The sequence below is a fragment of the Callorhinus ursinus genome, unplaced genomic scaffold, assembly GCF_003265705.2.
Source record: "Callorhinus ursinus isolate GAN/ISIS: 27379988/994484 unplaced genomic scaffold, GSC_fseal_2.0 scaffold24, whole genome shotgun sequence".
NCBI lineage: Eukaryota > Metazoa > Chordata > Mammalia > Carnivora > Otariidae > Callorhinus > Callorhinus ursinus.
The window spans coordinates 14,396,048-14,412,206 of NW_027397086.1; the positions used below are offsets into that span (position 1 = coordinate 14,396,048).

A 16,159-nucleotide genomic window follows, 5' to 3' on the forward strand; every position below is an offset into this window, starting at 1 on the left:
CGAAGAAGACAGCATGTCCCCACCGGGAAGGGAGGGAAGATGCTCTTTGGTAGGAGCGCTGCAGGGTCCCTGGGAAGTAAGACTGAGAAAGAATGATCAAGATAGGACTCCTTGTTTTCTGCCCAGGAATGCATCGACTGCTGGAAGGGATCCTGGGAGGCTCTTGTACCCTGGGATCCAAGGAGCCAGTGAGGCGGTTGCCCAGTGGCGATGAGGCAAAGTCAAGGCCTGCAGGGTCAGGATGGCGGCGAGCTCTCTTGGGGCTCCCGAGGGAGGGAGGGGTGGCCGGCAGAGTGGCAGGGGGTCACTCCTGGCCCAGGTGGCCCCCAGGCACCGGCCCCACCGTGTCTCCAGATCTGCCGATGTCTTTACTGTGAACACTCCTGGTAGTTAAATGTTGGCGACTAATTAAAGAAGAGGATTAAGGAGGGCCAAACACAAGTTATTTGTGGTCTTATCTGGCCTATGTGACAGCAGTCTTGAAGCTTCTGACAAAGAGGGGCCCGAGAAGTGAATTTCAATGCCAATTCTGTTGCTGAGTGGCTGGGTGGCTTTGGGGAGCTCACGTCCCTTGCTGGGACCTCAAATGAGAATGCAGAACCAGATAACCTGTCAGAGGCCTCCCAGCTTCCAGGGACCACAGTTTTATGAAGACAAAACAACAGAGGTATATAATCTCAGAACCCTTGGGGAGGGGGAGAAATATATTTTGATAATTCCAATTATTGACAAGGATGCGGAAGCAGAGGAACTCCAGGAGAACCCTGTTGGGAGTAGAAGTTGAACAACCTCTTGGAGAAGAATCAGGAGCATCTGGTCCAGTCAAAGAGACACATGTGCTCAGGCACCGCAGTTCCATCTGCCGGCGCATCCCCCAGACCAGCAACTCCCAACAGGTGTTCCGAGAGGTGCTGATCCCCTTGTGGGCTGGATAACTTGGGGGAGCCTGTGGTCTCTGGCCGTGAGAAGCTTCTTTCTGGGTTCCAAATCTCATATGCAAATTTCCTATAGAGTCACGTCATGGGATGGATATTCATGCATGGGCTCCTGTAGGCACCATCCCTCACCCCCACCCCGCCCAGTCTAAGTCCACGCTGGCTGGAAGGACTCAATCTGGTCACATGAAGAATTTATTTCCTCCTAGAGCTGGCTTTCTCAAAGTTAGCTCCCTGTCAGAACTGCCCTTCTCTGGGTGGGCTGGCATAGGGAAGTGGGAAGAGTTTGAGGTAGAGGGAGAAAGAATGCAAACAATAAAGGGGGCAGGAGGGAGGAAGGAAGGAAGGGAGGGAGGAAGGAGGGAGGGAGGGAGGGAGGGAGGGAAGGGTGAGAGGAAGGGAGTTTACTAATTGTGTAAGCACGTGGCCCATTATAATAAGCTGGTCAATCTGTTTAGAACCACAGAATAGTGTGTGTTCATGTGTGTGTATGTGTACGCATGTGTGTACATGTGTGAGAGAGACATACACACAGGAGCCTCAATCCAGGATTGTTGCTTTTCTCACCGAGGAAGCCTCTTATCTTCCTTGCCACCATCGCTAAGCCCCCCACCCGTTCCCGCTTCCCCTAGGTGTGGCGCTGGGATTTGGCTAGAATTTCTCCGCTGGACCTCTCCCTTGAAACCCGATCCTGTCTTCGTGGGCCTCTGAATTTAGTGTAAGTGCTGCACGGGGCCTGGAGACCCTTGAATCTAGGTCAGAACACACCACCCGGATTGACTTTGCTGTAGTGATGCTCCTCCCCGGGCAGCCCACTAGGTATCACGCTGCTCTCCGGAGAGGAGAATGAAGACGGGAAGGGGCAAAGGGTGGGAGAGGAGGCTGAGCAGGTGGAGATGGCGGGGAAGGCACAGAGGCAGCAAGAAAAAGGACCAGTGGGGACGGGCAATGAGGGGCGGAGGGCTGGAGGCTGGGGAGGCGAGGTCGGCCCCTCCCACTACCTGGGAAACAGCTGAGAGGCAAGTGGGCTGTTCCTGCCAGAGCCAGCTGAAATGTGTGCTATAAAAAGTCATGCTATTTACCTTGGTGTTTTGAGAATAAAGAAAAACATCCCATGGCTTTTTACAGTTGTTGCTTATTTTTCTTTTCCCTCCTCCCGGTTTGCTTGTTTTAATGCATTTGCACATTTGTGCAGTCCTGACTGGGTGTGTGCCTCTTCCGCTCTCCAGGAGCAGCTCCTCCTTCCTCACCCCCGGTCCCCTGGAGCATTCAGGAGGGGCCCCCAGTCCCCCCCACCCCCGCAGCTGTGACACTGGGGGCTCAGCCCATCTCAGCCAGGTCCACGCTCAGGACCGAGCCACAGAGGCCCTCAGAGCCACAGCCCCCTCACCTCCAGCGTCCCCCTCACTAAATGCTCACACATGAGCAGCTGGGACAAGTCCCCTTCTCTCCTGGACGTGCTTGGCTCCGATGGGGACCTCGTAGCTTTCAGGGGCAGACAAAGCAGGATTTTGCCTCCCTACTGCCCGGATGGCCTTGACTCACTGTCTCTTGTCCACACCTCACAGGACAGGTGTGATCATGAAATAAAATAATGATCTAAGCTAGTGAAGTGCATGCTGGTTCCTTCCCCCCCCCTCACCCCTCCCAGCTCTTGGGAAGCACAGAATGTCAGAAGTGGAAGGAACCAGAGAGAACATCCAATCCATCACCACCACCCCATGGATGGGGACACTGAGACCCAGAGAGGTGGAGTGACTGGCTCATACTCATATGACCAGTGAGGCCCCGCCTGGTGCTCTTCTGCCACCAAAGAACTCAACAAATGCTAAACAATTGATTTGGTTCTGAGGTTAAACACTTCTGTTTACTTCGGGCACAGGAACTGTTAATTAAGAATTCAAAGAAGGCAGTGTTGGCCTCCGTCAACTCGCCCATGGTCCCGGTGGCTGGTTAAGGACGGGAAAGAAAGCATTGCAGAAAAGGTCTAATGGATTTACATTTCCCATTGACACTGTTTCCCTGGGTTCTGAGAATCAACTTATTTTTATAGTCTGGAGAGCCAGGGATGAAAAAGCCCTTTTAGTATGAAATATATTTATATTTATATTTAAGGAGCTCTTTTGCCTCCGAAGGATTGCAACAGGCTTTGCACAACAGAAGCTAGAGACAGTGGGTGCAAAACAATGTGGGTTTTGCAACCACCTTTTGTGTCCCCTGTGGTGGCAGGGGCATGGGAAAGGCAGTGTCTCCCCCCCACCCCAGCCCCCCAACCCTTTCGTCTCCTTGCTCCCAGGTACACAGGGCAGGGCTGGATCGCCTTTCAGAGGGCCTCACTCTGGGGGAGCCCACCGAGACCCTCATCCCTGCCTCAGTCTCTCTGTTTCCTTCTGGATCTCATTAAACAAACTTGAGAGGTGCTGTGCAAGCATGGACCAGCCCTTCCCCTTTGGAGGCCCTAGAATTCTGGAGGGTAATGCAGGAGTTTGGACACTCCGGATGTCCTAGATGATGTCCAGAGCTTCCTCCAGCTCTAAGAGCGTCATGCAGAGTTCGAGGCAGAGAAGCACCCCCATCAGATCAGAAAGTGGCCATAAATATTCTGTATTAATACGTCACCTTGGCACAGTGTCTCATGGTCTGCAAGAGGACCTTCACCTGTGGCGCACTGTTTAGCCCTCATGACCCCCGGTGGGGTAGATATTATTGTCCGTTTATTCAAAAATAGGAAAGCGAGACTCGGAAAAGTGAAGTGACTTGTCATGGACACACAGGCGAGAAGGGGCACGTTCAGACCCAGGTAAGAGTATCACCCAAACTCCTATTCTTGCCAGGAAACACCATGCTCTCTTAGCTTCAGACGAGGGGCATTAACACCACCAGATCAGAGGCACGGATGGAGTGATGCCACGCCATTTTCAGAGACTCTGAGACCACTGAGGGGATCCCAGGAGCTGCGTTTAGGGAAGACGCAGAGATTTCCCCATCACTGGAATACGGTGGAACTGGGATGAAGCAAATACCAGGCTCCCTCCATCCCCCTAAATAATTACTCCAGTATTTCAGAGCTGCAGGAGAGTTAATCCACCTCTCTTCTCTTTGTCCAGATGTGGATGCTGAGACCCAGAGAGGGAAAGTGATGTTTACCCCACGAGCAAGCCATCGTCAGCGCTGGGACTGCGAGCCAGGTGAGGGAGACTTTCCACCAGCGCGCGTTCCTGCTTCCCTCCCTGGCCCCTGGAATCCAGAGACGACATGTGGGCCTCCCAGGCCCAAAGGCGGAGGCGGCCAGAGGCCAGAGGATGGAGCAGGGAGAACACACAGACTTTTCACAGCCACACGCATGTCTACGCAGTTGCAGAATTCCTCCATCTGCTTCTGGCTAGCAAACGGCCCAGGGCAATCAGACCCCGGGTCCCTTACCTCTGTTCGGCAGAGCTGTAGGTCTCCCCTCTCTGGCAGCTGCTCAGGGTGACGGGGTCAAAGTTGTCGAAGGAGCGGAGGGCCACCCCCGAGATGGCGACCAGGGGTGAACTGAAGCTCACGCGGACCGCCCGGCTATGGTAGAAGGGCTGGCTGAGGTCATGCACCACAGGGATAATCAGGGGATTGTTCCTGCAGCTCAGGACATGGAGGCCTGTCAGGAGAGACAGAGGGCCGAGGGGCCAGGCTCATTACTCAAGGCCAGTCACGCCCTCCCCAACGGGCCCTTCCCGAAGCCCCCAGACCCTTTCATGTCACTGCACAAAAGCACCATTGGGTGGCCAGTGGGGATTTTGAGTTTGATTGAAAGTTTCTTTGTCTGCCTTTTTCTCTTGATTCCAAATCTTTCCAATCCCTTTGCCTCCCGCCCCCTAAGCTTTCCCTTCACCTAGCGCCCACAGCCTCTCTCCCTCCCCCAGTGGCCACCCCTCACACAAGCATGGCTGGCCCTCACCACCCTCCCACATTGCCTTCGGGCTGGATGGCCTGAGCTGCTAGTTTTCAGGCTGCCTTCCCAGGCAGCCACAGAGATGGTACAAATCATTCACAGCAACAGGCTGCCCTCATTTTTAATCCAGGAACCCAGCAGCAGTCCTGTGAGGTCCGGACCTCGGTAGCCAGGCTGCAGAGGTAATGCTGGGAATCAAGGGCAGGAAGTAGTTTTCCAGAGGCGCCCAGAACAGCCAGCCATGTAGACCAGGCTTGCCCCCATCCCAAAGCCCCTGGTTCTTTCTAGAACGGGGAACAGGTCCCCAGGGGGCAGAGAGGAGGGGCACACCTGGAAGCGGGAAGGGAACGATGGGGTGGGACAGAGTTGGAAAAACGGACACCTCCTTTGGTGTCTGGTGGACCTCGGTTCACATCACGACTTAGCCTACCTAACGATGCGACTCCGGCAAGCTCCTAAAACGCAGTTTCTGCATCTAAACTTGGGGCTGATCCTAAGCACATCCTGGCAGGCCTGCGCTGTTGGGGACGTTCAGCTCCCCATCCAGAAGGCACCCTTCTCTGGTCCCTGAGAACGGCAAAGGCTCCCCAGGTGGTGGCAGGATACGGAGGCCAGAGGCCAGGGGACACTGCGGGGAGGGACGGGCACGTGGAAGCCTCAGACACTGAGTCACGGGATCCCAGCAGCTTCTGTGGAGCTGGACCTCCCCCCACGCCTCCGAGCTCTCTGCAGTGCCAGGACAGCTAGGAAAATATTTGCTTCTCATTTAGGGAAATTTCTCTGGAATCCAGATAAGTCCAGAGGGTTTTTTTTTTTCCTCTTCCTTATTCATATGTCCCCCTGCCTTGCCTCTAAAACTAAATAAGTAAACATACAAACAAAACAAAATCCTCTCCCTGCTCCCTTGGCTTCTGCTTGACCCTGTGAGGACCCCTGGCCTGGTGGCTTCATACGGGGCTTCGAACAGAGCTCTCTGTGGAATGGTGCATGCATAGCTCGGAAGCCCAGGCTTCAGGGCTGGCCTGGGATTCCAAACACCTGGAGGTGTAGTGCAAATGTGGGACGGATAACAGGAATTTCCTAGGGCCGGGTCTTGTGCTGGACACCGGCACAACAGCCCTAAGGACAGCTCATAGAATATCTCTCAATCTCGCTCTGACGATGAAGTGGCACCGTTGTCCCCAACGTGCCTAAGAGGACAGCAACATGCCACATGAGGGACTTCAAGGTCCAGAGAAGTGTGCACCTTCTCGAGCCGAGCGAGTGGCAGGGACAGGACTGAAGCCCGGGCCACTGGCTCCGGAGCTGGGGCTCTTCCCTCTGCCCCGTGCACACGTGGGTGCGCAGAAGGGCGTGCAAGTGACAACTCCGGTCTCGTCCTCCCCACCAGCCCTGTGCGGAGGCAGCTTCTTGGCACGCAGGACCTGGCCCTCTACCTGCCTTCCCACTCCCGGCCTTTCCTTATTCCTCCTCCCGCGGGGAGCCCCGCAGATAGTGCGCAGACACGGCTGCCGCTGTGGGGCACAAGGGATGCCTCGGGGTACAGGGGAAAGAGCCATGGCCATGACTCCAAAGACCTGGCTCCTCTCCTTTCTTCCCGGGGTCTCTCAATGCCTCTCCTGGGGGTCTCAGGCACTGATACCTGGAGAAAGGGCCTTTTCTCAGTCTCCTTCCTGGGGTCTTTTGAGGATCAGATGGGGCGCCTGAGATTGAAGGTGCCTGGCAGAAGGGAGCTCCTGAAGGGAGGACTTGGACAGTGGCCCTTGATCCCCATATCTGCCACATCCAGGCTTCTCTGGATACACAAAAGCCTCCTGACTTGAAGGCAAGCAGAATGCCAGAGAAGCAAGAAAGAGGAAAGGTGAAGGAAGAACTAGCTCTCGGCTGCTCCTCGAACCACCCCGGGCAGATACGGTCCCAAGAGCCATCTGCATGAGAACGTGCTCACCGAGATCGTGGCTCTGATCTTTGGTATCAAACAGCTGGACGCTGATGGTCTCCTGCTTCTGGTCCCCATAATAGGTGCCATCAGTCACCAGGTGGACGATGACAGCTGCAGCAACCATTGGCTGAGAAAAGTATGCCTGAAATGCAGAAGGCACAGGAGGGTCACTCACTTGCTCGGGCTATGGGGCAGGGGTTTCAAGGAGCATCTTCCATTTCAGGGCCTGGGCCATTCGTCATGGGTCCATCATGGGAATAGGGAGGCAGTGAAGAACACATGCTCTGAAGTTCAGAAACTCTGTCCCAACTTGGCTCTGCACCTGCTGAGCTGTGTGACAGGGAGTGGTCGCTTTGCCTCTCTGGGCCTAAGTTCCCTCATTTCTAAGTGATATATTAAGTAAATAACTCAATCACAGAGTGGCTGCAAGTTTCCAGTAAGATAATGGGAACAAAGTGTCTGGCACATCCTAAAACCACAAAAAAAAAGGTATTACTATTATTTGTCACTTCTCCATGCTAGCCTCCGTGAGAGGCATCAAGGAGACAAAGCAAAGTAAGACCCAGCCCTTGCATTTCTGCAGACTGTGGAGTTCAAAGTGGGTCAGTGATGTGCAAACACAATCCATAATCCTTAGGAAGATGGGCCTAAAGACAGCGATATAATACCATGTGACAAGCACCTTCCAACAGATGGCCGGACATGTACAAGACTAGAAGGGAGAGAACAGTCACTTCTCTGTGGGGATCAGTTAAGACTTCAAGGACGAGAAGACAATCTTAAAGGCCTTGAATGATGAATAGAAGGTTCCAGGCAGACAAAAGTTTTCCAAAGTCTTTGCCAAAACAAGAAGGACGAGGGGCATTCCATGCGCAATGAAGGGATTCTATTTCAGGGAGCCTCCTACTGCTAAGTGTTTTGTTCTCTGTCCTTACAATTAACACCCTCAGTGGGGAGACAAACCATCTTGTGAAAAGGGTCACAGGAGTTGGTGCTTCCTGGGGGCCACTGCTGGAGATTCTAAGGCTCGTAAAACTTTGGCTTACCCGGAGCCAGAAAGTGGTCTGAGCCATCTGGGAGTACGGGTAGCTGATGGTACAAGGGTACCAGGCATGCTGGGAAATGCCTTCACTGAGATCTATCACCTTCGTTCGACACACCTGGGAAGAGATAAATAAAAAAATGTTTTAGAGGGTCTCAGCGGTTGAACTAAATTCAATTAGATGCGCCTTTACTATCCACCTATTTTGTTCTGGGCACCGCAGGAGAAAACAGGGATGCACAGACTGGAGTCGGCTCCAGGAGCCCACATTCTACTATAGAACTGGGAGTCCTCAACACTGTGAAGGACAGAACAGAGAACATGTTTTGGTGGCAAAGGTGACAGAGAAATGCTCACAGGGGCAAGTGCTGGAGGAGTTGACATCTGAGCTGGATCTTTAAGAACAGAGCGGACACAGGGGAAGGGCACTGCAGGCGCAGAGAGCAGGAGACAAGGCTCAGAGGAATGGAGAAATCAAGAATGCTTAGGGTGTGCTAAGCTGCCTGGTACTCTTAGAGCTTGGGGAAGGTGGCAGAAAATGCAGGATCGGGGTGAAATATCATCGAGTCGTGAATCGCAAGCAGGCCATTTTAGAATAAATCTGTACATTATGCTCAGACCTGTATTAAGGACAGAGAAAAGACTCGGATAGGATGGGCATATCCCCCAAAGACAGAGTGTGTGTGTGTGTGTGTGTGTGTGCGCGCTGTGTATGCGTGCATACTGTGTATCCAAATGTCATTTCATTCCTCAGTTCATTCTCTTATTGGAGTCATATTTGTTGGGAGATGGTTATGCGCCCAGCACCGGTGGGACGAGACAGACGTGGAGAGCTTGCAGTGGACGATGAGTGTGGATGTCCATCAAGGCACCACACCATCATACACAACTGGGAACTGTACAGTAGAAAACAGAAAAGTTCTATGATGGGAAAAGCTAGGAGCAACTGGCTTGTTCTAGAGATTGGTCAAACCTTTTGCTCACATTTGTGTTTTCCCTCTGACGTTGAATGTGGCTTCTCTCTCAACACTCCCCTGTGGATTTGGGTCTCCCTATACCCTAGACACAGGCAGGTCTCCCTATACTCACCTGAGAAAGGCTGACCTAACAAACTCTAAGGCTCTTGAAAGCCATTAAAAAAAAACCCAAAAGATAATCTAATATCAATCATAGTAAACATACATGTAAAACAAACAAAAAAGGGAAAAAAAGAAAAAATTATATACAAGGATCAAGGATACCTATTCCAGCAATATTTGTAGTGGCAAAAGATCGGGAATAGTTTATATGTTCATCTGTTGGGGAAGGGATGCATCAGGTACGAAATATTCATGTGACAGATTTCTATACAGCAAAAGACTTAAGAGGCCTGAATTAGATTCCTATACAGGGATGATACTAGAAATATTTAATGTCAGGTCCAGTATGGGTCCTGGCCACTCAAAACAGAAGCCCAACTCCTGAGTTCAAGACATCAATGAAGAGATTGCAAAAGTGTAACACTGAGTAAAAACAAAACAAAACAAAAGGAACAAGGTATAAATGGACAACCACAATATGATGTCATTTATAAAAAATCACACAAAGCAAGACCATATATTGCCCAGAGATTCCTATAAATGAGTACAGAAGAATTAAAAACAGAGTAGAAAAGTCATATATCAAATTCACTAGTCAAACTCAAGATAAAATGCACGATACTTGTGTTGTAATCTACAACTGCAATCATCAGTGTTTTTTTTTAATGAGCTGCTTTTTTTTTTTTGTACTGGAGAGTGATTTTATATTTACAGAAAAGTTGCAAAGGTAATACAGAGTCCTCTAAGTATGCTTTATCCAGTGTCCCTTACTGTTAGCATCTTCATCAATTCATTCTTGAAACCCCAAACAGAGGAAGATAAGTCACTTAGCCAGCTTTGGAGAATCACAGATCAGTCACCCAGAAAGTTCTGCAGTGGCATGCTGGCCTCATTTAAGGAGACCCTGGTTTATCTTTGACATCTGAATGCTGGATTAGGTCATGGGTTTTCAGGGATTCCTTGGAGGTGTCTGCCTGCGGGTCAGGATGTGAGATCTGCTTCCTTCATTCTCTACTGCTTTACCTGTAGCATCTCTACTCATCTGTCTTAGATATTGAGCTGCCATGTAATGTTTCCTTTAAGAAATGAGCTTCATTGCTTTAAGAACATTGAAAAGTATTGAAACCTGTTTCTTGCCAAAGTTCCCCTCCCCGTCTCCGAGAAACCAGTGGGTCCTGAATATCACAGGTAACATCTTAAGGAGAGTAGAGGTGCCAAGAATCAAACATCTCATTGGCCAGATGCAGGTGATGGCTTTTGTTATTCAAATCTTTAGAAGCCTAATACCAGAGAGACTATGGGCAAAGCAGCCATTTTAATAGGCTGGAAGATGTCTTCAAGTTTATTTTTCTCAAAAACAACTGGGACGGAGCTTAGGCAGATCTGCCAGTGGATTGTGTTACATTTTACAACAGTGCGAGACTTTGCATAAACTATCCATGGCATTTGAAATCCAGGCCAGCAATTGGACATGTATCATTTTGGAATTCTTTCCCCTGTGTTCTGAGCTGCCTGTCCCCAGCAGAGTGTGGTGGAGCACATCTCTGGAGTGCTGGGGCCGGGGGCGGGGGGGGGGCTTATCTCTGCATCTAAAACATTCACGGTCAGAGAAGTCTAAGACGTGAACAAAGCCCCTCTTATTGCTTAAATACAATTTTCTCTTATCTCATCAGCTCTATCAGCACTAGACAGGGCTTTAGAGGTACACACTGCTGTTATTTTATTCTCCTGTTTTCCTATTTGGATTGTGTTTGTTTCAAGCTGGCTGCGATCCTGACCAGGGACAGTCAAAGCAGATCAGAGAGGAACAAACAAATCCAGCTGAACCTTTGCCCAAAGCCCCAGTTGATCTTAAAACCATCTATGTTCCTGAGGAGGCTGGGGGGAGCGGGCTGCAGGGGAAAGGTGAAGGAAACACACACAAGCCTCCCGCTTTTATAGACCTTGTGGATTCTGCTCATTCAGCAGCTGCTTACTGAGGGTGTGTGGTTGCACACTGGGCTCCACATCCCCGAGAGAAAAAGATGATTCAGTTCTAGAAGTCTTCTGTACCTGTAGTCAACAATACTTTATTGTACACACAGAAATTTGTTAAGAAGGTAGATCTCAGGGTGCCTGAGTGGCTCAGTGAGTTAAGTGTCTGACTCTTGATTTTGGCTCAGGTTGTGATCTCGGGGTCCTGAGATCAAGCCCAAAGTCGGGATCCATGCACTTAGGAAGTCTGCTTGGGATTCTCTCTCCCTCTCCCTCTCCCCCCGCCCCTGTTCTCTCGCTCTCTCTCTCAAATAAATAAAATCTTTTTAAAAAAAGGTAGATCTTTTGTTAACTTTTTTCTCACAATAAGGTGAGATACAGTAATATTTTGAATGACTAAAATACTATTCATTGAATGAACGAATACATTAATAAAATAAGTGAGCCAGTTCAGGTGTGGGGTGGGAGAGAAATTCAAATAATGATGCTAGGCAAAGAGCAGACGTGATTGGGCTGGCAAGCACCCTCCCTTAGGTATTCTCAGAGTTGGAGGTGGGATTACCCAGTATCTTCTTGATTACTTCAGAGCCAGAGAACTCACTTCTGTTTATAGGCAGCTCAACTGACCTTTGGACAGCTCTTCCCCATTGCCAGGAAAAAAAGTCTGGCTATACTTCCTCCTCCTTTTTCCTCTAAGTAGCAATGTCTATAAGCTTTCTGATTTAGAGTTCCAGACTCAGAGGGAATTGAGAAATTATCTACTGAGACCATTCCTTTTGCCGGGCTCAAGGAAGGGTGGGCTGTCTTGTACAACATAACACAGCAAGTAGGTGGCAAAATTGCTATTTAAATGCAGAATTTTCTGGCTTCAGGAACTGGTGCTTTTTTCCTCATCTATGTTTGGCACCCCCTCGATCCTACTTTTTTTCTTAAAAAGTTTATTTATTTTCGTAAGCTCTATACCCAATGTGGGGCTCAAACTCAAGGCCCCGAGCTCAAGAGTCGCATGCTCTCCTGACTGAGCCAGCCAGGAGCCCCTCAATCCTACCTTTTTTGTGTGTAGACCCACCTCCAGTGAGATGTCTCCGTCTTCCCCAAGAACTCATGGCAGAAAGAGCAGACAGGAATTCAGGTGCCCATGCCACTCCTTTCTCCAGAGAAGCCCAGCTCTAGGTCTTTGATGGAAGCCGAGGAACCACTGTCCTCCAGTCCCATCTTAACACCTGCAGGACCTGAGGAGTAGGAGACTGCTTTCCCACTTGGTCTTTAGGACAATGCCTTAGACACCCCATCACCTTCAGAGATGTGCTTACACCAAACACCCTCCATGGGCAACAGGAGACCTGGATTAGTTCTGGCTACGTCCTTACTAGCTGGACATCTCCCCCACCCGAGCTGCCCCATCTGGGAAATACAGTGGTTGCACGGAAAGACCCCTAAGTACCCCAGGAGCTTAAGGACATCCACAGTCATAACATCCACCACGGGTCTCAAGGTCACAATGTCATTTATGCTCACTGAGGTTGGAATCATCATCCCATTTTTCTGATGAGACTTTTAAATAACCACTTTAAGATCATCTATCCAGTTGTGTAGGACATCCAGAAGCCAGACTCTGATCCCTCCGATGCCGTGTTCTGTGTGCCTGTCTTGGTCAAAACCTCCCCTTCGTCTGATGGGACAGGAAGGCACCAGCTACCCCTCTCTTTGCCTCCAGTTGTTCCACCTGCTCTCCCTGCTCCAAGGTCCTCATAATTACCCCGCCAATGTGAAGAACTAATCCCATTGCCCTGCTACTTATCACCCCCTCCATGGCTGCCCAGGGACCACGGGATGGGAGGTTTCCCAGACACAGCTTGCAAAGGCCTTCGGGAGCCGGTTTCAGCCCTGTCACCACCTTCATCACCAGCGGCTATCCCTCCTCCTCCCTCCCCTCCCCACACAGCAGGTGGGCATCCGCACATGTACACAGTGGTGCTCCCTTCTCCCTGAGGGATGCTTTCCCTCCCATGCCCTGGACTCCACCACCACGATGTCTATGCCCAGACTTCTCCCGCCCCCCCGCCCCCCTCCACCGCACTGGCTGCCCATTTTGTGAAATACTACACACACTTCAAAGCCAGTCTCAAATATCACCCCTCCTCTGAAAGCCCCTTTGCTCACCCCCCCCCCCAGGCAGAATTAATTGCTCTCTCTTGTGTTCATATAGCTCTTTATATACCTCGGTTACAGCACTTGTCAGGTTGGATTATGGTTGTTTAGAGCCCAGTCTTATCCCTTGAAATTCTGAAGACTTCCAAGGTGAGAAGCATGCTTTATTCATGCTCATGTCAATCCTAGCCGATCGCCCAGCCCCAGGACGCAGTAGGTGCCCCGAGAACAAGAGTCCCAGCAGGAGTGGTAGCAGCTAGGGGGTGCCTGTCCTAGGATGGGCACTTTGTTAAGGTCTCCATATGTACTAGATCATGCAGGCCTCATGACAACTCTGTCAGGGAGGTACTATGATTATACGCATTTTATAGATAAGGACTCCAGGCCCCCGTACCTTGCTTAAGGTCACACAGCATGTTAGAGGGACCAGGATTCAATGCTAAGGCACAAACTCAGCCCACACTCCTAATGGTAGATTAAGGCCACCTTGAAAAGTGTTGCCTGCCTATTTCTCAGGGTCATGGAGGATGGACTTGGGATTTCTCCTGAACAGAAGTTGCTTCAGCAGCCCAGAGCAGGCTCCTACAGGGCTGCCCCAGGGTGGGTGATGTGGTCCAAAGAGCCCTGGGTTGCCAGGCAAGAGACTTGCCTGCTAGAGCTGACCCACCCTGCTTACTTCTTCTGACACTCGTCCTTCCCATGTGCTGAAGGACAGAATAAGATGAATCCCTAAAAGGCTTTTCAGTTCTGACATTCTGCCAGCTTTTCTCTCCCAGCCTCTTCCTGGTGGAGGAGAAAGAGTCTGCAGGAGAGAGACTCTGTCACGAAATGGGATTGTTCTGTCAGCCCCTGAGTCAACTCCTGGACCCCATGTCTCTGGTCTCTGGAAGGCTACTTTCACAGCCACCTTTCTACGAACACCAGAGGGGTAACGTAAACATTTACTGTAGCCGTTCAGGCAATGTGTTTTCTGTTTTCTTTTCTTTTCAGGCATGTGACAAAGAGCTGGTTCTTCCCCCAAAGCTTTGAGATCACTGGATATTTGCGCTGGGGGTATCCTCAGAGATCTGATTCCAGCCATCACATCTGACAGAGAGATGGGGAACAGGGCCCACTGGGGATGGGAGAGACCAGCCGCAAGCTCCTCTGGGACGGGCCAGGATGTCTGGTGGTGACTGAGGTTGCCTGGGCTGACAGACACAGAGGCCTCTGTGGCCCCAGGACTTGGGGGCTCTTGTCCACTCCACGCACCACCAGCCACTCCATCCTGCACCCACCTCCAAACTCCCCCTTTGCCGAAGACTGCTTTCAATTAGAGGAGTTAACGATGTCTTGCTTTCAAAGGGTTTTTTAAATCCAGTTTATCTTCCACCCACACACGTCGTACACAAAGGCGGGGAGACAGAGGGAGAACAGGGGGAGCGGGAGTTCTGGTATTTTCCCACACAGGGGAGATGCCATGAGGTTTCTATTGAATTTCGCTTTTACAGATCTACATGCCCTTTTGTCAATCACAGGAGGGAAGAAGTGCTCTTCAAATCTCTGGCCCGTCCTCTCCAATTTCCTCTTTCAACCCAAAGGGACTTGGGAATGGGGCTCATAGAAAAAGAGAGGAAAAGGAATAGGAAGGGGGAGCACGGGGGAATGAACAAGTGCATGCACGCACCTGCACGCACACACACGCACACGCACACCCCAGGTAGTGTTTCCAAATATTTCCACTTGGGCCACATTTTAACCTCAGTCTTGTAGATCCAATGCCAAGCTATTTCCCCAAGAACTGCAAGGTTGTGAGAGGGACAGTCAGGACTCCCAAGATGGTGGGAGGGCAAGCCGGCTGGGAGACCATGGGTCAGGCCACGGAGACCATAACACTGAGTGGGCCCGGTGCAATAAAGCCACCTCCATAAAGCCAGGGTGGCTCTCCCTTCCAGAACATGGTGCTCCCTCCTCAGTGCTCCGCTAGGGGAGGGAAAGGGCACTGACTCTCAGAGACAGTGCACAGTACTGATGCTGCCCAGGTATCATCTTGCCATAACTGGGAGGAATAAGCACTTCTGTCCCCATTTGAGAGATAAGAGTCCAAGGTTTGGAAGGCACTGGGCACTTGCTCTCAGCTTAAGAGTCAAAACCAAGTGATCTGACTCAAGGTCCCTGTACTTCTCACCCCATGGGTGGAGACTCCCCAATAGCTTTTGGTCACACCTCTTGTGGTTTCTTGTCTGTCCATCTGTCTCCATGCTTGAGTCAAGGGCAGTGTTTGTGCCCGATTTCTCTCTCCTCTTCACTGGTGTCTAGTGCAGGTCACTAGGCATGGCTCGGTGAATGCTGCCATATTGAACTATGGTGGCTTCTCCAAGGCCAAACACGTGGTTCAGGGCTGACATATTTGATCCAGAAGCCCAGGGTGTGGACATGGGAACAGCAATGTGGTACAGAGAAGGCCCCAGGAGACCTTGGATTCATTCATGAGCACTAAATGGCCGGACCTGTCCACCACCCAGGCTCCCACGCAGTTAATGGGCAACAAATATGATGATGGAGGTAATACCTGGTATTTGCAGTGATTTCTCCCATTACTCTCATGCACACCAGAGCCTGTCCGATTCCATTATTTCATTTAATTCTTAGAACCAGCCTTTGAGGAAGGTATTAATATTACCTCTACTTCCTCGATGAGAAATATGCTGATCACTAACAGGGAGGACACGGGCCCTCATGACTGCTGGACCAGTTGAGGCACACATCAGTGCTGTCTTCCCCCAAGCCCTTGCTCGGGACAGACACCATTAATTAAATGGAGCATGCTGCTGCCCTGAGTGGAGACCCCAGAATCCATCTCAATAAAACACTGTGGCAAGCCACTCACCATTGGTCAGGATTGGCCTAGGAGATGAACCTATTTGCAATCCTTGAACCTGGCTGTTAGCTTACTGCCTCTTACATCTTCAGTATCAAGAGCAGTGAAAAGCCTAAAGTAAGTACTAAAGCCAAGACTAGTTGAATAAAAGAATGAATTACCAACAAGAACAATGTTGTTGATCCTTTACTATATACAGGTATCCCCTGCTTTTCCAAAGTTCACGTTGCACCCCTTTGCTTGTA

The 16,159-nt window shown here is 50.7% G+C and overlaps 1 protein-coding gene across 1 annotated transcript in view; it reads right to left on the reverse strand.

Annotated features, from left to right (window-relative positions):
• The window catches only part of PAPPA (pappalysin 1), a 237,966-nt gene that overhangs the window by 62,931 nt on the left and 158,876 nt on the right, over positions 1-16,159 (reverse strand). The window contains exons 12-14 of the mRNA XM_025888575.2: positions 7,855-7,968; positions 6,815-6,950; positions 4,359-4,572 (exon numbers count right to left, since the gene is read on the reverse strand). Coding sequence (XP_025744360.1) covers positions 4,359-4,572; positions 6,815-6,950; positions 7,855-7,968 — 464 coding nt within the window. The remainder of the gene's footprint in view (positions 1-4,358; positions 4,573-6,814; positions 6,951-7,854; positions 7,969-16,159) is intronic.